The sequence below is a fragment of the Protomyctophum bolini genome, assembly GCF_963924005.1.
Source record: "Protomyctophum bolini genome assembly, chromosome: 2".
Taxonomy (NCBI): domain Eukaryota; kingdom Metazoa; phylum Chordata; class Actinopteri; order Myctophiformes; family Myctophidae; genus Protomyctophum; species Protomyctophum bolini.
In genome coordinates, this window is record NC_137863.1 from 28,154,030 (window position 1) to 28,176,251 (window position 22,222).

General features: G+C 42.3%; 1 protein-coding gene across 4 annotated transcripts; it reads left to right on the forward strand.

Moving 5' to 3' along the window:
* Nucleotides 1–1,919: 1,919 nt before the first annotated feature.
* On the forward strand, nt 1,920–21,524 carry LOC308332667 (msx2-interacting protein). 4 transcript variants are annotated; one of them, XM_080788677.1, is made up of 15 exons: nt 1,920–2,283; nt 3,592–3,906; nt 6,783–7,259; nt 7,389–7,546; nt 8,488–8,694; nt 8,799–8,950; nt 9,042–9,167; nt 9,262–9,375; nt 9,470–9,583; nt 9,664–9,764; nt 10,533–17,913; nt 18,285–18,353; nt 18,460–18,654; nt 18,758–18,916; nt 20,534–21,524. In XM_080788677.1, the coding sequence occupies exons 1-15, from the start codon at nt 2,201–2,203 to the stop codon at nt 20,663–20,665; spliced, it is 9,783 nt and encodes a 3,260-aa protein (XP_080644803.1). In that variant the 5' UTR covers nt 1,920–2,200; the 3' UTR covers nt 20,666–21,524. The 4 variants fall into 4 exon arrangements, with proteins under 4 accessions (XP_080644803.1, XP_080644805.1, XP_080644804.1 ...); XM_080788679.1 differs by having other exon boundaries at nt 8,488–8,688; XM_080788678.1 differs by having other exon boundaries at nt 7,392–7,546.
* Nucleotides 21,525–22,222: the final 698 nt, after the last annotated feature.

The following is a 22,222-nucleotide window of genomic DNA, read 5'->3' on the forward strand; positions in this document are numbered from 1 at the left end:
GCTCCCGGACTACGACTTCAAATTTCTCACACGCGTTCCACACCACCACACTGAGTGCAGTGCCCGGCTTAATGAGCCTAGTCGTAGTCCCCCCTGTAGAATTCCCAGCCTCTGCCTCAGCCAATTGATTGCCATGGCAACCCCACACCTGCCATTTCATTAGTCCACTTTTCACAGTCAGTTTGCACTCTTCGGACACAGGCAGACAGACAGATACAGAGTTATAATTATGGGCACAAAATGGACACAGACAGACGGGTGCTATGACAACGGGTATTACGTTCCCAAGTAGGCCGGTGCACAGGTCTAGTATATAACAACCTGCTTGGCCAGGAAAAATATTGCTTTGAGCTTCATGCAATACCTCTTGTCCACCTGTAGTGGTCCTATACTCGACCACAGGATCTAAAAATGTCAGAGCATGCATGGAGAACAATCACTGCATTTGTGTTTTAAACACAAAATGCACATAAAATCACACCTGTGTGAAGTGAGGGGCGCTCATCATCATACATCATCTCATTCCAGCCAATCACAATTTGCGTCCTCACTTTTGTCTTCAATGTTGTCCTTACACACTTCAAAAATGTTAATGTTATCACATAACAAAAAGATGGATTGCAGCTTTAATATCTAATGGTTTTGGTATGTATGATATTTCTTACTGAGACAGAAGAAAAGTTTGCTGCACTGGGCAATAACACTTTTAGTTGATGTCTGTCTGTCTGTCTGTCTGTCTGTCTGTCTCAGGGCCTACTGTAAAACAAAGTCGACAAAGTTATGCACCAGGGGGTGCTAAAGTAGCTCAACAATACACACCTCTAGATTGCCTTGATTCGTAACACTCCACGGATCACAAGCCAAGAAAAATACTTCAGTAGGCAACATAGGCTACTGTATATTTTAACAGCAGATGGGCTATGAATTATGTGAAAGTAATTTGTTGAATTATTGTGAACGATCAGGCGAGTGCTGATAATTTTAAATAGCCTACATATGCCACAGTACACTTTTAAACAGAACATTTTGTTTGGATAGGGTTTGTTGCTTCTACTGTGGTGGAAAATATAATCGTTTCAAAGGCTCATCATTTCATTCTACTTCAGCAGACATTCAAAGCCAACACAAGCAACTTCAAAATGTTTTAAAGGTCAACATGACATGGGTTTACATGTATCAGCAAATGTTATAGGCCTACCCAGAAATGTTGCTAGGGACATACTGTCCTTGTCTGTGCTAATAATAGGTGACTTTTCGAGGGACAGGAGGTAAACCTTCACTACTCACACAATTACTACCCCTTTGCTTTGTAGAGGGATCTAAAACATGTTCACATTCAGTACAACTTCATATATCCCAGTCTGATAGCTACTTCCGTTTGTTATACCACAATTGGAACAGTATACATTATAATGATCACTATATAGCCGCTCGGTGTCCATTATCAATAATCATATTCATTACACTGCATTATAACGGCTTAGCCCAAAATTTACGAGAGATTAGTCAGAATCGAAAAAAAACTCTACGAGAATCGAACATTTTGGGCTAATAACGGCTGTTGGCATCAGACTTAACACAAGTCCCCGTCCCCCATGATGTTTGTTATGACTATTCCATTTGGTCATCAGAATGCCAAGTAGACTATTAACACAGACATATAATATACATTAACCAGTAACAACCACCATGTTGTGTGTATGCAACCCAACATTATTGCTACGCACCCCTCCCATTCCGTATCATAAAACGGAATTCTATTCCTTGAAGTTGTTGCCAATAAATACAACGAAACGCGCACATGTTGTGTGTGGGGCATTCACAAGTACGCGCAAATTCACAGCAAATGGGAAATCCACCCAGGAGGAGCTATCGCCGTGCACGTACGTAGCGCAGCCACTGACTGCCAGCCAGCGGCCAGCTACAACGAGTTGAGTGCACCCCACCACCGCCTCACACACACACACACACACACACACAAACATAGATTGAACCCAGCGAACGGCAGATCAGCGGCAAGGCCGAGGCCGCCGCAGCAGCAGCGCACGGCAGCAGCAGGACAACGTTTGACGGAATCTCTCTCTCTCGCCGTCGTTCATTTTGTGAGGCGGACCTCCTGACCGACCGACCCGGCGAGCATCCAAACGTGCACAAACAGAGCATATGTGTAGGACGGGGGGAAGTGGAGCGGAGCGCCAAGATGGTTCGGGAAACCAGACACCTTTGGGTCGGAAATTTACCCGAACACGTCCGAGAGGAGAAGATTGTGGAACATTTTAAACGGTGGGTTTTTGGTTTCGCGTTGAACGAACGGTTACGCAAGAAGACGGGAGAGAGGGTTTTTTGAGCAGGCAGGCAGCGCGCGCTGCGTCCAACACCGAAGGCTAATTTATAATACTTGGTCGCACGAGCGTGTCGTTGTGTTTAAAAAAAGTACGTGTTTTCAACTGGGAAAAGTGTCGACGCGAGTCGCGTCGACACTTTCCCCATTTACTTAAACACGTCAGTTTTTATCAACCGAAGGAGTTTTGTTCACGAGCAAGTATAAACAAAGTGTAATATTAGCGAGTTGGTGTAGCTAGCGTGCCAGGGAGCTAACTAACAACCAAAGGCCTGTTGACGTTTGTGCCATGTTCTTTTATATGAGACTACGTGAGACTTTAAAAAGAATTACCCGTGTTACTCAAAACACTCACACTGACTGATGCGTTTTTGGTTCCAGTGTGAGGCGAACTTTAGCTCATGTTCGCCTCCATTCACCATAACACCACCAACCATTTTGTAGAAGACGTTCCCATGTTCAGACTCCCTGTTAGCCTGTTAGCTTGATTGCTTGTATGAATGGTTGCGGAATGTTTATAAAGGCACGTGTGGAAGTGCGTGTTTATGGTTTAGTTCGAAAATCGTCAATAAAAGCAGGCCAGTGAGTGAACCATAGGCTGCGTTATCTTCAAAGCAAATTATTTAACTTAAACTGTAGTTGACTGACGTCAGTACTAGCTACCGCCACTAGCAAGCTAGTCAACACTGTTTCGGGTACGGATCAAATAACCTGACATGTTATAACTAAAACGTGTGAATATTGCTGTTGATTGTGAAATAGCCGGTAAACGCGGTGGTCTCCTGGTCGTAGGCTTCTACACTTTATTTTACATCGCCGTGAAAGCTCACTTCAACTCCCAACTCACTAACGTTATAGCCATGTAAGCACTCACTGCTAAGGCCGCTGTTGCTCGTGCAACAGATCAACAAACGGCCCCAACACTGCACAGTGCACATAACTAACAATCCAATTTGTATAGCTTTCATTACAGAAGTAATCATTATCACACTGCTACATTGACACCAGTCTGCGGTCACATATTGACAGTTGGCATGAGGCTGGCTCAGTGGCCTCACTGGCCTGGGTCCTGGAAGGACGACCAACTAATGGTATTATTTAGAACTCATAGTCAGGAACTCATAGTCAGCCACCCACACCACAAGGTGGAACTTTAATAAATGTTATACTGTATGTACTCAAAATGAGCAACACAGTATTACTTTTTGGTATCTTTTATTAAAAATGTTGTCATTGCTGTTGACTTTCAGGTATGGACGTGTGGAGAGTGTTAAAGTTCTGCGGAAGCGGGGATCAGAGGGTGGTGTGGCAGCCTTTGTGGATTTTGTGGATATCAAAAGTGCTCAGAAGGCTCACAATGCTGTCAACAAGATGGGAGACAGGGACCTCCGAACTGACTACAATGAACCTGGGTCTGTCCCTAGTGCTGTTCGGGGTCTTGAAGACGGCTCCCCCGCAAGCAGTCGAGATGTTACAGGATTCTCTAGGGGGACAGTTGGTCCAGTGTTTGGACCCCCAGTGTCCCTTCACACCAGAGAGGGACGTTATGAACGGAGAATAGATGGGTAAGTGGACAAGGTCTCCCCTTTAAGTATAGGGGAATCTAGAAGATTAATGTTATCCCACTAAATCATAATGACAAAGTTGGGTTATAAAACAGGAATATATGCCGCAAGGTGTAGCAGAAAGGTAATCTAGGGATTGTTCCACTTTCCATCCCAATCGACTCCCCTCACTCATGGGATCTAAGTAAAAAATTATAGTACATAATTATCATTCGGTAAGGTAACTAACTATCTTTCAAGGTTTGCCTTCACGTTTGGATATCACGTCTATGAGGAATATGCCAGTGAGTTGGATTTATTACATTTTGTGGGAATATATCCTGGTGAGTTTTTTTTTGGAATTAGTTTTTCTTCTTTTTTCTGAATCATGGAATCTAACCTGGGATTACTGGAACCTGGAAGTAAATCATGTCTACCAAAGGATTAAATATGACTTCTATAGCCTATATTTTAGCAGGTAGGGTAATAAAGTTATGGACCTCAGATCTCTGGGGGCAGAATTATTTCTCATCTCGGCACCATTCAATGGATGGCCTACTTTTTGTAAAAGAAAACCCCCCAAAACATTGCATCTCTGGATACGCACTCTTTTGGATGTAAATAATGTAAAGTTATGGATTCAAGAAGATTCTAGTGAAAAGATGTAGTAAGGGTCCAGTAGTGCTTAAATAGGCAATAAGCATTGTATGACACTATTTATATTTAGTTTTCATTTAAATATGGAGATGGCAAAGAAGAATATGGAGAATCAAATTTGTGGAGATAATGTTTTTGTTTTTTTTAATTCATGGATTGAAGACCATGAAGACAGATACATGCTCTGTTTGGATGTACCGTCTTGGAAGTAAGCAGCACGAAACCTTGGATGTACGGATGGGCCATAGTTTGGATAGGTGTAACTTCCATTCCTTTGGATTACTCTTCTCAAGTGTGGATTTAGCTGTCAGGCCTCAATATCTGGGTGGAAGATCCTGAAAAACACATCCTTGTGAGATGGAACCGAGATCTACTTTTTCAAAGCGAGTTCAAATGCAACTATTCATCTGAAGATTGTTATTGCTAGAACCAAGAAGGTGAAGCATGACAGTCCATACAGTACATTGTATAGGATCCATTACACTACGGAATGTATGCCATGCCCATAAACAGGATTATGTCGCTTACACTGAAGAGTAACGTTTTTTTTAAGAACCTTTTTTTTTTAAAGATATTTGTTCATTTGAATTGGCAAGCTTGTGTACTATTTAATTGTATCTGCAGTGCATTCTCCAGAAGAGGAATAACCCTTTTTATGTGAAACATAGCAATTTGAAGCAGAAGACCAGACTGACCAAGATGGATATATTTTTGTCGATTGAACATTTATTGATCATGCCAATTGGAATGTGCAGAAATGCATTTAAGATTAATTCATTTTTCTCTTTTTACTCATGTTTATATATTTAAGCTCATGTGGGCTGTGTTTTTCGTATCTTGACCGTGACATCCATTAAGAGATCCATGTATTTGATTTTGTTTTCCCTTTTTCCATCCAAAGAAGAAATTAAGTATCCTAATTGTGGATTACACATCAACCCACTGGCATGGTACTTTACACGACATTCGACGATTGCGCACAGTACATTTCAATGGAACAGTTTTTTTCCTAATTAGATCAAATGATTTTGCCCTTGTTTTTTTCGGGCTGTCCAAATCTCACCACCTAGATTGTATTTGGATTAGGTTCGGTAACTTCTTTCCAAAAAGGTTGGTATTGTTCTGCCTTCTGCATCTCTCCTTTCCTAACCTTTGCACCTTGTCTCATTTTCTTATGTTTTGCACTGCTTTTAGAAAGAAAAGTGACTGACCATTTGGAATCAGAATGGGAATCATTCTGTCAGTGTCTTTAACTCAGCTCAGTATCTCACTGGCATCTATCCCTTGCTCTCCCACTTGCTTTTGCTCTGCTTAAAACTATAATAAATAAAAGCAATACTTGTCTTATATCAGTCAGTCAAATAGAATGCTTATAGTCTTTTTTTACCTGTCATTTTGAGGCCTGGTCAAAATCATTTAACTAATTTGCTAAGTAAAGAATAATATCCATTTGAACCAATAATGTACTATTTGGCCTTTATAGAATATTTGTATAAATATACATAATAATAATCTGGCTCAAAATTGTTGGACAGTTTTATTGCTACTTATAAATTAAACTTGTTTGACAAGTGTGTGTGTGCTTAAGTGTTAATGCTCTATTGCATTGAAATGATCCGTTTGGCTACTGTCTTTAGAGAGAAGCAAACACCAGAGAATTTACAGTCAAGACAAAACTACTGTATTTGACATCTGAATGTCTCTCATTATGGCTTTGATAGGAAAAATGTCTCAAACCATTCATTCTTTTCTCCTTTCCTTGTAGAATTGTTCATGATTGTTCAATCATTTGGTTGATTCACATTATTCTACATATTAACGCCCAAAAAACCCTTCAATTCGTACTTTCATGGAAATATACATTTTGCACAAAAAGAACCACCAAGCCAACCTTTCTTTTCAGGATTCTGGGACTTTTCATGAAGAGGGCACCTCTTCAGTGTAGTTTTGTTCAAAATGTGTTAAAGGGGCAAATCCATTTTTCAACTATCAAAGCAATAAGTAGGGGACCAGCGTGTCAAAGACTATATTTCCCTTTAAACCACTGAAGCAATTTAATTAATCAATTTCTCTCAGTTTTTGGCCTTCTCTGTGAGTACTTTAAGAATACTGCATTTGTAGAATTTCACTGTTGCATAGGATGCAATGTATCTCTTAGAATATCAGTTTTCTGTTTAACTGTTTAAAATAAAAATAACTTTCTCTCCCATTTCCCCCTCAAACCTGTTCTTGTTTTACAGTAGCTCAGAAAGCCGGGAACGTGCATATGATCACAGCCCCTATGGACACCATGATCGCAGTGGATCTTTTGACAGACAGCGTCACTACAATGCTGATTATTACCGTGACCGTTCCATGTTTGCTGCTGCTGGCCCTGGGAGCAGTACTATGGCTGCAAGCTTTGATGCATCAGACCCACATTTTGAGTCCAGGATTCGTGACCCATTTACTCTTACAAGTGCTGCACGCCGTGAGCTCTATAGAGATGACAGAGGGCGGCGTGTTGACAGAACTTATCATCACCGTCGCAGCCGATCATCTCATTCCTCACAGTCACGCCATCCTTCTCCGCAACGGACCACAGGACAAACCCCCAAAGCTCCCCATTCCCCAAAAAGAGCTCCTCTGTCGCCTGGGAGAGGCCCACGTTCTCGGTCCCACAGCAGATCCTCAAGCTCTGATTCAGTCAGCAGCAGCAGCAGCACGGGTAGTGGCAGGTGAGATGTTATAATTCGTTAAGTGCTATAGTGACCAAAAATCTTTTTTTCATGAGGAAAAGCCATGTTTTGACCAAATATCCTATTGACAGTTGTGCTTATGTTTTGTCACATTGTCTGTTTTGGCAGCAGTGATTCAAATAGCAGTTCAAGTGATGGGTCCCGTGCACGCTCTGTGCAGTCGTCTGCTACACATGTACCGCCCCAGTCATCCATGACTCTGGATTCAGATGAGCCACGTAGAAGCTTTGGAATTAGGGTCCAAAACCTACCAGTGCGCTCCACAGGTCAGTTAATGAACATATTTGAAATAAAATGCTTACTGAATTTGATATAAAGATCAGTTATAGAAAGTGAAATTCTGAGGGATGGAAACAGGGAAAGTGTTAAAACTGTCCGTCATAAATTAGAACACACACACACACACACACACACACACACACACACACACACACACAGCAAATACGTGAATCAGCTGGCTACTGGCTTTTCCAAATAATTGATAATTGATTATAATGATTACTCACTCCGTGGTGCATAAAGTGAGTGTCAAAGTTAGTTTAACGTAGTTTAAATCAATCAGATAGGACCTTTCTGTTTGGTTGTCTGTCAATGCCACTCTGTAGGGCAGAATAATGGCCTTGTGGGATGAAGTCATTTTTGTTGAGTCATCTACACTACAGCACTGTTTCCCAGACAGTGGATCAGGACCTATAAGGGTCACGGACCAATTTGTATGGTTTGCGAGTAAATGTCCCTTTATTTGTTGTTAGTAATTCATACATTTTCTTTTTAAGGTGGGGGGTGGGGGGGGGGGGGAATTAAGTAGAGAAAATAGCAGCTCTACAAGATTGCATCACATGTAGTTGACATATATCTTGTAGTTGGGCTATTTTCACTAGTTTGGGTCCCGGGGAGACATCAAATTTCTCTTTTGGGTCTTGAGCTAAAAAGTTTGTAAACCAAATACTGATCTATAGTGTTGACTGCTCTTGACAATGGGACTTTAAATAATGTCCAACACAGAAAAATAAAATAAACACTGGGTGCAACCGTGCAAGTCATACCTTATTCATGAGATCACTGTGTAATATTATTGAACTCTGCAGCCATCATTGCTGTCCGTTTTTTAATGCAAGCTGTTTTAACATTGCAGACACAGATTGCAGAATGATTAACATTGCAGACAGATTACAGAATGATTAAGCCGTCATATGTTTTCCTCCAGACACTAGTTTAAAAGATGGACTCTTCCATGAATTCAAGAAACATGGGAAAGTAACATCAGTGCAAATCCATGGGGCGTCAGAAGACCGGTATGGGTTGGTGTTCTTCAGACAGCAGGAAGATCAAGAAAAAGCCCTGACGGTCTCGAAAGGAAAGCTATTCTTTGGCATGCTCATTGAGGTCTCAGCCTGGAATGGCCCTGGTAAGCGTAAGTTTTTTTTTGCACTGTGTGTGCTTGTGAAAAATGGGTCAGCAAATTGATATCTATTCGTTTCACTACGATATTAATATAAAGACATATCCTTCCATCAGAGACCGAGAGTGAAAATGAGTTTAGACCATTGGATGGACGGATAGACGAGTTCCATCCCAAGGCCACAAGGACACTGTTTATAGGCAACCTTGAAAAGACCACTAGTTATCAACAACTACTGGACATATTTCAGCGCTTTGGTGAAATTGTGGTACGTTTCCAAACCATGGGATGAGAGTAAAGTAAATGAATGGACTTAAAATGTAAGCATGAACGTAATTGTCTTGCCTTTTTCTCCTCAGGACATTGACATCAAGAAAGTAAACGGAGTTCCACAATATGCTTTTGTACAGTACTCTGATATTGCCAGTGTCTGCAAAGCAATTAAAAAGATGGATGGAGAATATCTGGGAAGCAACAGACTAAAGGTAGTTTCAGCGACCAACCATTATCTACATATGCGTGCCCTTAATCAAATTGTCACTTTATGTCAATTATATATTTTCTTCTTTCTTTCTTTAGCTTGGCTTTGGGAAGAGTATGCCCACTACATGTGTTTGGCTAGACGGTTTGGCTTCCAACATTACAGAGCAGTACCTCACTCGGCATTTCTGCCGCTATGGACATGTAGTCAAGGTTAATATTTTGTCTATAGCCAAAGTGCTTTCTATTTTTAAGTGTATTGTGCAAGAAATTTCTAATTACAAATTTCATCTGTCCTTTTGGATAGGTTGTATTTGATAGATTGAAAGGGATGGCTCTCATCCAGTACAACAACACAGACTTTGCTCAGGCAGCTGTCAGGGAGACCAAAGGCTGGAAGATTGGGGGCAATAAAATAAAGGTAAAGAACAGAACATGGTTGCATAATCTTTAGAATATATTGTAATCTTACTTTACCTAATCAATATTTTCTCTCCAAAGGTGGATTTTGCCAGTCAAGAGAGTCAGATGGCATTCTATAGGTCTATGCAGTCATCAGGACAAGACATTAGAGACTTCTATGAAATTCCTACTGAAAGACGGTAAAGTGCCAATGGCTGGTTCTTCTCAACAACACCCCCTTTCACTGTGAACATAGATATTCCGTGCATACTGTAGATGTGCAATGGTAGGCCTGAGGCCTGGTATGGTAGGCCTCAGGCCTGACCGATCAATAAAATAATGCTGAATTAATTTGGGTTAATAAATATAGGCCTATACAAGGAGGTTAAATGGGATGCTATTGTGCAGTCAAAGTTACCAATACAATTTACATTAAAGGTAGAGTCAGTGATTTCACTTAATTCAAATATCACTTCTTTTTTTGTTTTGTTGTGATAATCCTCTTTACTATAGAGTGTGCTGACCATATAAGGAGTTCCTCCCTTTCCCCAGTTAACCCCTGGGGGTCAAAAAACCTTAGGTTTCGTTTTTGTTCTCTATCCTGATTGGATGAAAGCTTGTGTCCCAAGGCAAAAACGAAACCTAAGGGTTTTTGACTGAAATCACTGACACCCCCTTTAATACGGCTGGCCCTAGATAAAACATTACAACATCATCATAATTCAATCATTGTCAATTAATTAATTGGTTTATCCCCAAAAATAGAATCTGTTATTTGTATGAATTTCCCGTGGTTTACAAATTATGGTAGTCCTACACATTATTTGCAATAATATCCCAATGATGACTCAATCACAGGTATTGATATGGTTTTAGGTTGTATGATCCTACTATTTGCACCATACAACCATACATCAATTGAAAGTTTTCTTCATTTTTGCTTCTCTCTCTTCCCTTTGTTGTTATAGAGAGGAACCACGCAGACCTCCATACCATGAATTTCCAGCAGAAAGAGCTTTCTTTGAGAATGTACGAACCCCTGGCATCTATCCAGAAGAAGCTCGTAGGGAATATCCTACTCGTAGCAGAGAGCGTTTTCCTGAGCTGGAACATTATCAGGGGGAACACTTTGACCCACGTTACCATGAGGACCCCAGAGAGTACAGGGATTATAGAGACCCCTTTGAGCAGGACATTCGGAAGTACACATACATTCAGAGGGAGCGAGAAAGAGAACGTGAACGGTTTGAGGCTGACCGTGGCCGGTGGAGCCCCTCCCACCCACGGAGACCTATTACTCCTGCAGTTTCCCCATCACCATCTGAACGTGCCCCTAGAGACTCTGAACGAAGGGTGTATAGCCAGTCATCTGAGCCAAGTGGCAGTGTCGGCTCACTCTCACCACCACACTTTGACAAATCGGACAAAACCCCACTGGAACACAGCTCAAAGAGTGACAAGACAGATAAAAACAGTCAAGGTGAACGTGTGGCAGGTGCTGAGAAAAGCAAGCGTGCACGGCGAAAGGAGAAGGGTGACAAAGATAAAGGAGAGAAGATTAAATCAAGGAAAGGAAAGGGGCAGTCCCCATCCACCCTACAACCTGAAACGGAGCTGGAAGCTGGTTTTGATGGAGGTTCTGGCAGGGGAAAGTTATCAGACCAAGATGGCCATGAGAGGCAAAGGTATAAGGTGGAGAGTGACCCAGTCACTCCAGATCCAATGTCAGCCTCTCACCTTGAAACTATAAAAATTGAAAGATCTGAAATGGGAAGAGGTGATAGTTTAGAAAAGGATGGGAAAAACCGAAGTAAGAAACACCTAAAGGGAGATATTGGAAATGAAGTAAAAGATTCTTTGTTGGATTCCGATCGCCTCGCTGCAAGAAAAAGGCGATTTGCTGATGCCAGTGGCAGAACTATTCGAGCAAAGAGAAGCAGGCTTGAGGAGGAAGATGGAAATCAACCTCCAGATTTGGGATCTAGTGCTGCATACTTGAAAGATCTAGATGGTGAAAAACAGCACAAAGATTCTCAACGTAGAGATGCAAGGTTCAAAACTGAAAAGGGTGCGTTTCCTGGCACACAAAAGGATGGACAGGAAGAGCTGAGGGTTAAGAGAGAGCCATCAGACATATCCATAGACCCACTGGAGTCAAAACGCCACCCAGCACATAATTCATCCAGAAGGTTTTCAAATGATGGGAATATTGACCACAGTAGTGTAAGAGATCAAGAACAGCATGGTGCAGGAAAATATAGTGCTCATACAGCTGATATCGACAAAAGTGATAAGGACAGGGAAGACCATGTAGATATTGATCTTTCTCAGAGTTACCGCAAGCAAATGGAGCTAAATAGAAAGCTCCACCAGCAGCAGCAGCAGGAGTCTGATAAATCAGAAAAAACTGGAAGCCCTCATGGAAGTGAAACTGAGGATTTTGAGCACCGTAGTCTCATCCATGAAGTCGGCAAGCCACCTGAAGATGTCACTGACAATTTCCCATCTTTTAAACTAAAAAAGCTAGACCAGTTGGACACTGAATTAGGTGCCAAGAGGGAGCGTGTCTACAGGAGCTTTAGACAAAAGAGTGAGGATAATGATTGGAATAACACTGCCTCTCCAGGACACCAACATTTCCCTCACCTTGGAGAGGATGAATTTGTCGACTATTCTCTTCAGAAAGAGTTTGCTAGAAATGATGACAAAATACACTCGGACCTTGAAGCACCAGTTAAACGGGCACACGTGACACAGATTAGCAAGCCAAATACTCAATTACTTGGCTGTGACGAAGACCAGCACAAACGATGGGAGAGTAGAGTCAAGCAAGACTTGTTACCTGACCTAAACTTCTCTAGAAATTTGGGGAAGAACATCCACAATCGCAAGCGTTTGGAGTATGGCATTTGGCATGACTTGGAACCTGGCGAAGTAAGATCAGACTCCGAGGAGGACAGAGAAAACAAACCTCACTCCCCAATGCCTTCCACTTCTATACCGTTCACTGAGAGGCCACGGGTGGACAGGTTTTCAGATCCCAAATTAGCCCATCTTGAGAGGTACAAATTCAACTCCTTTACACTTGACCAGAACATCACTCCAGATACAAAGGCTTTGTTGGAACGTGCAAAATCCCTCTCCTCATCTCGGGAAGACAACTGGTCATTTTTAGACTATGATACTCACTTTGCAAGTTTTCGCAGCAGAAAAGATGTTGAGAAGGTAGAAGTGGCACCAAGACCTACACCGTCTTGGTATATGAAGAAGAAAAAGATTAGAATTGGATCTGAAGACAAACTTGAGGAGAGAAAGGAGGAGCCCAAGCCAGAAGAAAACGAACGCAGAGAGCTTTTTGCTTCCCGCTTCCTTCACAGTTCCATCTTTGAGCAAGATTCAAGGCGACTCCAACATCTTGAACGTAGGCATGAGGAGCCTGACCCGGGGCTGAGTCAGCAAACGGGTCAACAAGGGGCAACAGATGGCCAGCTTGACTCTGAACCAACTCTTGTCCTCTTTCATAGTCGTTTTCTGGAACTTACACGACTGCAACAACAGAAAGAAGAAAAAGGGGCAGCGCAGAAACTGCAGATGCTGGCAGATGAAGAAAATCGAGTTGAAAAGGCAACAGATTCAGAACAACATTATTCACAATCTCCTAGAATTTCAGAACCTGCAATGGAGCCAGAAATAAAACCCATTAGCCCTGCAGAGGAGCCAGTTTCTGAACCTCACCTGGTGCCCAGTTTTGTTTCCCAACCCTTGCCCAAGGAGATGTCCTCACAAGATAAATCTATTGTGTCAAGTCCTTCCCCTGAGCCACTACTAAATGCATCAACAAAAAAGGGAGAATTAAAAGAAGAAAATGAGTATCTTGTGCCCACAACCCCCCCACCAACTGATTCTGGCCATATATCTGTAGCAGCTCAAGAGCCTGTTTATACAATGGATAGAGGTAAAGTATCTCCCTCTGAAGCGAAAACTGATATTATTGAAGATATTAAACCTCTTAATAAAGAACAAACATGTAATAGTGATGCTCAAGAGTTTGTGAGCACTTCTGAACCAGAGCTTGATCCGATTCCAGAGCCAACACAAGAATTAAATGAAGCCACAAGTTCCACAACACCCAGCCTGGTAGAGGAGATGGACGTCTTAAAAAAGGAGGCCCATTACACTTGCACTAAAGCAGTACCAGAACCTGAAGGGGAAAATAAACTTAAAGAGCAGATGCATATAGATAATGACACAAATGAGGAGCCAGCCTCACCGCCACATAAAGAACAAAGAACAAAAGAGCAAAAGAACAAAAAGAATAAACAGTCCCCTGTTCCAGTTGCCACAGCCCCTGTCATTTCTGCCTCTGAAAAACAAGCCACACGTAAGAGTGAACGCACGAAACGTGGGTCATCCCCCAGAGCAGAGCCATTGAAGGTCAGTTCAGAGTCCAAATCCACAGGCAAGTCTCCCATTCATGGAACAGACTCTGACGTCACGGAGCAGAGCATATCAGTGGGGCGAGCAAGGCGACGAAATGTCAAATCTGTATATGCCACGCCTGTTGAAGATGATGACACAAAGCGGACTGGAAAAGACATGACTGAGTCACCACGCTCGGCACGCAAGCGTGGTGTAGATAAAGATGCAGCAACCCCACAACAAAATGTGGAGCAAGATTCGACAGTACCAGTGTCCAACTCCAGACGTGGCCGGCCTCCTAAAAACCGCAGACAGGGTGAAGATGGTACAACAGCTCGAGGGGATAAATCGAAAGTTGACACTAAAGATGTGGACTCTAATGAATCAGAAAGTGAACGAATTCCTAGAGTGTCAAAAGGCAAACATTCTCCTCATAACGTAAAGGAAGGAGGACCAGGTCGAAAGGGGGAAAAAACTGAACGGTCTGAAGATGATCAGGAAATGGAATTTACAGATGAAGATAACGTTACATTGGAGGATCCATGTAAAGGTGACCCCTCAATTAAAGCTGAACCAAATAAAGAAGATAAGCATCAAGTAGCTGACAAAGATCAAATGGAGACGGGCGAAGAGAAAACCATGCTGATTGAGGAAAGTGCATGTGAAGCTAAACCAACTGATATAGAGTCACCGTGTTTAGATGAGAAATCTTTGGAGAAAGAAAAGATTGTTAGAGGAAAATCCAAGTTAACACGTACGCCCAAGTCTCCAGTCCTCAAGAACCTAAAAATCAGACTTAATGTCACAGAGGTTAAAGAACTACTTCAATTAGGGGAGGAAGACCTTGGGAGTCAAGAGGAGTGTTCCAAAAAGGTTAGCCCCGATCAAATATCGGAGACTACTAAAATGGCATCTGACAAAGAAGACAAGGAAGAAGATACAGCAGACGACAGCCAACCTCTGGATGCACCCAAAAGCGTACTCACCCAAGAGCTTGAATTGGTGCAGGCTGTGGAGAACATTGCTAAACTTGCAGATCCATCCCTGCCAGCAGAGCCATCTACTCCACCTACTCCACCTGCTCCTCCAACTGAGATTAAATGTAACACAGAAGAAGAAAAGCCATCTAATCCTGCAAGTGAGACGGAGCTCATGGCTGCTATTGATTCCATCACTGCTGAGGATATGCCTGCAGCTGTTCCTGTATCCCAAGCACCCCCAGTAATCAGTGGAGGTGTAGATTCAGAACCAGAGTTGCAAGTCTTTATTGAGCCAACCAAGGAGGATGAACCAGCAACGGATGCACCTAACATAACTGAGGAGCCTCTCTTCCCTGCTACACCAAAGAAAGGTGCCAAGGGAAGAGCTAAAACACCTAAACGTTCTAAAAGCCAAAGATCAGGTAAAAAGGACTCAAAGGAAGCCAGATCATTGCCTGGGGAAACCTCGGCTCCTCCATCAGATGGCGCACTCTCCAACATAAAGAGTCCTTCAGAGGCAGCTCCAGCAGCAGCAGCTGTCATTACTTCTACTACATGGAAGTCAGAACCTGAGCCTTTGACCATCAAGGCTAAAGATATAAACACTGAGTCAAAATCATCTCCAGAAGAGCAACATCAGCATCTTCGACCCATCTGTCCTCAGTCCAAAAGTCCTACCTGTCCAAAGCCTCCGCTGGTACCATCTGAGTGCATCTCCCCTTCCTTGTCACCACCTCCCAGCCAGGTAAATGTCAGGCCCCTTCAGACAAATAGATTACCCGTTTCCCCACCAGACTGGCACAACCAATCTAAAGACACAGGCGTTCCCTCTTCACCTGTCATACCAGTCACATCATTGGAAAACCAGCCTTTATCCTCTGAAAATGACAACGCAGATACTGATCATAACATCGGTGACCTACGGCGAATTCTTATGAAACACAAAAACATTTCACTGCCGGGCGTAATTCCGGTTCCTAGTAATCTATCTACCGCTCGAGATCAACATCTGTCTGACAGTAACACTCCATCAGCTGTTGTGCCAATTCTGCCAAACAAGTCACCACCGCTATCAGAAAGTAGAATGCCAACTCATTCGGCTCAGCCCATTGTCCGATCTCCAGCCTCACTGCCATCTCCTGAGACAAAGTCTGTGATCTCTGTTATTGCGTCCACTGCTACTTCCGTTATCAGTCGTGTTTGCAATCCCCCTGACACTGAAGAGAAGGCACCCATGACGGCTGCAAATCCATGCTTAGATATGGCTCTTCCCAAACAGGCCTATCGGCCCAGTATTGATGAGAGTGGATCGTATCATGGGCCATCTGTTGGAGAAGAGGGTGGAAGTGCTGGGCGCTTCCTTGTTGAGAGCTCCACTCTTAGCACTGGCTCTAGCCCAGGTCTGAGGGTGAATACTTCTGAAGGTGTGGTAGTATTAAGCCACTCTGGACAGAAAATTGAGGGACTGCAGCGGATTAGTGCAAAGATAAGTCAGATCCCACAAGCAACAGCAGTTGACATGGAATCTCAGCAGTTGGTTTCCATGCCCCAGATTAAACAGGAGTTGTACACACACACTCAATCAGGGACTGCAAAGGGGCCTCCTTCACAGATAGACCATGGGCATTCTGGCAAGTCACAGTCAGCCTCATCTTCTATTAAACAAGAAAGCACAGGTTTGGAGAAGATGGACTTGCCGTACCAGTCTGGACCCCAAGGTGTAGTGAAGCGTCTTCAACAAGGAGTGGGAAACCAGCAAGTAATGGGTTACCATCATTCAGAGTACATGTTAATGAAACATCAAAAGAAAGTGGAAAGTGGTGATCCTCACAGTGCAGATGGTGCCAAATCATCTTGGACCTCTGCTATTAGTCCAGCGATAAGTCCCCACTTACCCTCTCCACCTGGCAACCATGTAGGTTTTGTGTCAGGTGCTGCTGGTGACAGAACTGCATCTCACCTCGGTGCAGTCAAGCAGGAACCACGTTCCCCCCGGAAATCGGGGCATTCACATTCTCCATTTGCTAAAGTGTCCTCACCCATAGGTTCTTCGTCCCCTAAGGGCATCCCAGTGATGTTACCTTCTGGCCTACCTGCTATGCAACAGTATGTGTCTGGTGTGCATCACTCAGAACAGTCGGTTATCATGCCTCCCCACAGTGCTCATGGAAGCATAGGGAGGATGTCTCCTCACCGTGTTAGCCAAATGGGCCACCTCGTTCAGGGTGATGTTCGGGTCAATACCCCACCGCTCTCTGTGATGAATTATGGGATGCACACTGAGTCTCTGTCCTCCCCCTGGCCTGGTTCCTTACAACAGCGTCCAACTTCACCGCAGGCTGTTAGCAGGGACATGGTTCTCAAGGTTAATCCCAGTTCTGTAAGGAGCCATGAGGGAGAACAGGATGAAACGCGACGCTTCCCAACTCTCCAGGCTGCTGGCCGACAATCTGCTACACAGCTAAAAGCAGAGACTATGCAGTCGGATTCCCGCGCTTCTCTGCGTGGTGGGATACAGTTGGATCCATACATGGCACAAAGAGATATGCGTGTGCTCTTACACCAGCCGGGCGAGCGCACAGCTGCAGATCCGCTTGCTGGACACATCCAAGAGTCCATTCCCCCCTCATCGACATCTTCCAACATACCTTTATCCTTGTCACCGAGACCCCACGTATTGACAAAAGCTGTGTCTGAGAAGGATGTTACCAAGCCACTGGAGGGAAAGAGGTCCCATTCTCCTCTTGGTAAGGATGGAATAATGAGCATACGAACACCTGGTCCTGCCATGGCATCCCCCCAGAGAGTTCAGATAATGCCACCAGGACCTAGCAGTTCCTTCCCAGAGTATTCGGTGATGTACACTAACCCAAGGAGTATCCATTCTCAAATCACAGAGACATCTCCTGTTGGACTCAACCAGCCTCCACTGAACATCACACCAGCCATGGTGAGTTTATACCTTACAGCTGTGTACTAGCCTAGGGCTCTCAGCTGATATTCAATTGATTACTTTTACCACTGATCAAATCAAGAAGTTTTTTTTATTTCATAATTAAATCAAACCATTTATATTACATTTCTCATTGAGTTTAGATTTTTTTAAATAACTGACTCAATAGATCAATCAAAAGGCTGATTAACCACTTAAACCCTATTTGATACTGTTTCATGCAAAAATAGTTTGTAGATCTGATTTTGCACTGATTATTTTATTATGATTGATTATAATCAATTGATTTGTTTGATTTTCTGTTGTGCCACAATGCTTCAGAAACAATTGGATTGTAACCTAGTATAACATTTTATTTTGGTCCTTAGGGTGCAGACCATCAAGTAAAAACTGACGGCAAGATGACCCAACCTGTCAACATGGTGCAGCTGCTCACAGTAAGATTAGATTTCATGGGGAAATGTGGGGCAATTGAAATAAAGATAAGGTTTCAATGGACTCGGTTGGCATTATTAATTGATTTTCCTCTCTCCATTTTAACAGAAATATCCCATTGTGTGGCAAGGCCTGTTGGCATTAAAGAATGACACAGCTGCTGTCCAGCTGCACTTTGTCTGTGGCAACAAGGCTTTGGCTCATCGATCACTGCCTCTACAAGAGGGAGGAGCATTGCTACGAATTGTCCAGAGAATGAGACTAGAGGCATCCCAACTGGAGAGTGTGGCCAGAAGAATGACGGTTTGTTTCTGTTGTAATTTGTCAACAGTGAACTGTAAAAGTGAAACATTTCTCACTATGTAGAACTCCAAAGTTTGCCAACACCATTTTGTTTCTACTCCAGGGGGACACAGACTTCTGTCTCCTCCTAGCTTTGCCATGCGGACGAGACCAAGATGACGTCCTAAATCAAACGCAGAATCTGAAGGCTGCTTTCATTAACTACTTGCAGGCAAAGTTGGCTGCTGGTATCATAAACATCCCTAACCCAGGTTCCAATCAGGTATGCCTCTTGTTGGTACATTTGTTGTTTAATGTTTTATTTTTGATGGCTTCTTTGCATGTTTTTCCCCTGATGCCTAACATAATATTTGTCTGCCAAGGATGAATGATCCTGCTGGTTTAATACCATAGATTTGAAATTAATTTAAAATCTCCCAAATTAAATGTTTTTCACAAACTCCTTGGGTTAGTGTACATCACCGAATACTCTGGGAAGGAACCTGTTTACTTAGGTAATATTTTGGGTTTTTCCTTCCCTGCCAAGGACTACATTGGACGACCTACATTTATGGTTACAGTATGCCATGGACGACATGGACTTTTATACTGGGAAAAAAAAATCTAATATATATATATATTAGCTGTTGTGATCACTGACCATGGATCTAGGGCGCACCCCTGAAATGCTTCCATGTTCCGGAAGTGCTTCTTAAAGGGACACGCAGTATATGTTAATGACGTTTAGAAGCTTTAGAACACTTTCCTGGGGTCTTTATGTGTGTAATATGTGGTTTTAGATATTTTAGATTGTAGCAGTGAGCCTGTTGTCTTTGATGTCATGGACACTGGGCTCACTTCCTTCCTGGACTACATGTTGTCTCAGTAAGACAGCTCTCCCCCCTATCCACAAGGAGGAGCAGTGCACCAAAGAATTATGGGAATTGTAGTCCAGGAAGGTAGTGAGACCAGTGTCCATGACATCAGAGACACCAGGCTCACTGCTACAATCTAAAATATCTAAAACCACATATTACACACATAAATACCCCCAGGAAAGTGATCTAAAGCTTCTAAACGTCATTGACATATATTTTTTTGCAAAAAGGGTGAAGTGTCCCTTTAAAGAGTCCACATAGGGCTAAAACCGTGGCACTCTGAGCCATCTAGTGGCGGCAGGGATGGTTAAAATCATGTGTGTATATATATATATATATATTTTTTTTTTTGGCTTTCGCCTTTATTTATTTTTTATGGAGGGACAGACAGTAGGCTGACAGGAAATGGGGAGAGAGACGGGGGGGTGACATGCAGTAAAGGTCGTGAGGATCGGGAGTCGAACCCACGGCACACTGCCAGACTGGATTACCAGCCACGGTGCCTGGACCGCTGAGCCACGACCCAGGAAAATCATGTCTAAAGTCTCAGTTACATACTTGTGCCGTGTCACACAGAAAATGTACTGTATAGCCGTAATCAACTTGAAGGGTATCCATAACCTCTCATTTGCAATTTCTTCCATTGACAGCCTTTGTAAGCTAGAAAAGTCTGATGCATGCATGCATGCATACACACACACAGAGCAAAGGAACCATTAGAAGAATTGTGACTTAACTGAGTTTATTGATAGAAACTTGCTCAAATGACAGTGCATTTTTGTGAAACTTAGGCTCGAGACTAGGTTAACCCAAGCTCTGTCTATCTCACAAAGAGGGCTGTCAAATGGAAGATTTGGGAGTATTATGGATACCCTTGATGTGCCTTGCGGCTAGCAGATCTAGAAGCTCACACCACTAACACATTGGGAGCTTGTAGATAGTTATGAGCAGGTGTTAAAATAAACTAAGCTACCGGTAAGTATAAATCACTCTTAACATATTTTGATACTTTGTTTCCCCAGCCTGCTTACGTGCTGCAGATTTTCCCGCCATGTGAGTTTTCGGAAAGCCACCTGTCTCAGCTAGCTCCTGACCTCCTCAACCGGATCTCTAGTATCTCGCCCCACCTAATGATTGTCATTACCTCTGTGTAATCTTCACGGCTGGGAACTGACTCATCAGTGGACATTTTTCATGATGAGCCTCAGGAAAAGAGGAATAACAGATTTTGATTTTTTTTTTCCTGGACACGACATGTGAGGAAACATCCTATCGGATATTTTACTTTTTCCATATCTTTTTCTTTTTTTTGGGTCACCAGACCAGAACTCTGTGCAGTCTTATTTGATCATTTCTCTGCTGTATTTGTATTTATTGGGGGAGTTTTATTTTTGACTTGAGATACTCCGAAGAAAAACTAAATCTGGAAGAAGAATGAGTGACTGGGTGGCCTTTTTTTCTCTTTTTAATGATTCATTTGTCGTTCAGTTCTTCACAAGAAAGGATCATGGAAGCTGGTGTTCTACAATGTCAAAATTGACATTTCAATATGTACATTAACTACACACTTCCTTGTCTAGCCTTTCCTTTAGAAGAGGAATAATTACCTTCTAAAACTTGATCTTGTAGAGAGGACCATGTCAGTTTAACAACTCCTTTAATTCCACCAGCTCAACTGTTTCATTGTCACACTACTGAATCAGTTAAAGCTCTTGCACCTGCCTTTGCATTAAACAAGCTACAGTGTGACTTGGGAGTTTTGGAATACTGGACTTTGTAAATATTTTAAATATTTAAAACTTTGACAATGGAACTTGGGACAACTTGATACCAAGATATTTCAATCCATGGAATTACAGGACTGTGAGGTATGGAATTATGGGATGGAAATCCTTGACTTTTTGGGTGTAAATACTTGTAACAAAGCAGGTTGGCAAACCGCAGAGTTTGCTGATGGCACTTCACATTTTATAACTCAAATAAAAAAAAAATCCAGAAAACTTGAACATTAAAGTCATCTTTATTTGCTGTATGTTTGTAATTTAGAAAATGATCAGATATCTTTATTTTTGTTGAAAGTAGGCAACACAATTTTATGAGCCAAAAGTAGTGTTCAAAGCAACATGTCAATATAAATGTATGTTTACAGTTATAAACTAATAAACTAGTAACGTACTCTTCACAGTATACTATTCATGGTACTTCAAAATAGTTACGATGTGATTAGATAAATAAATACAATTTGCTTAAATGATACTAAATATTTAAATCGTTTCGTATCTTAAATCGTTTTCTTTCTACAGTCAATGAGCTTTTTAATTCAAATTGAAACAAAGCATTGCATGCTGAGTTGAATCACACATGGAACTTGGCACAATGCTTTATGGATATTTTATAATTAATTCAATTCCCAGTTAAAATACAGTATCCATAAGTTGATTTTAACAGAAAATTGGAATTACCATCTTAATATAAAGTGAAACTCAACTGTACATGAAACAAAATACTACTTTACTCTAATTAATGCTCTTATGTTGTACAATGGTTGTACATTCAGGCCTTATTTTTTCAGATCTACACTGGAGCCAAACCGGGCCACCAGCTGGTCTTCATAATGTTCCTCTTCAGGATCTCCTTACATGAACCCAACAAACACTTGAATATCTATTACTGAGAAGATAAGAAATTCGTTTTAGTTTAAGTTTAGATGA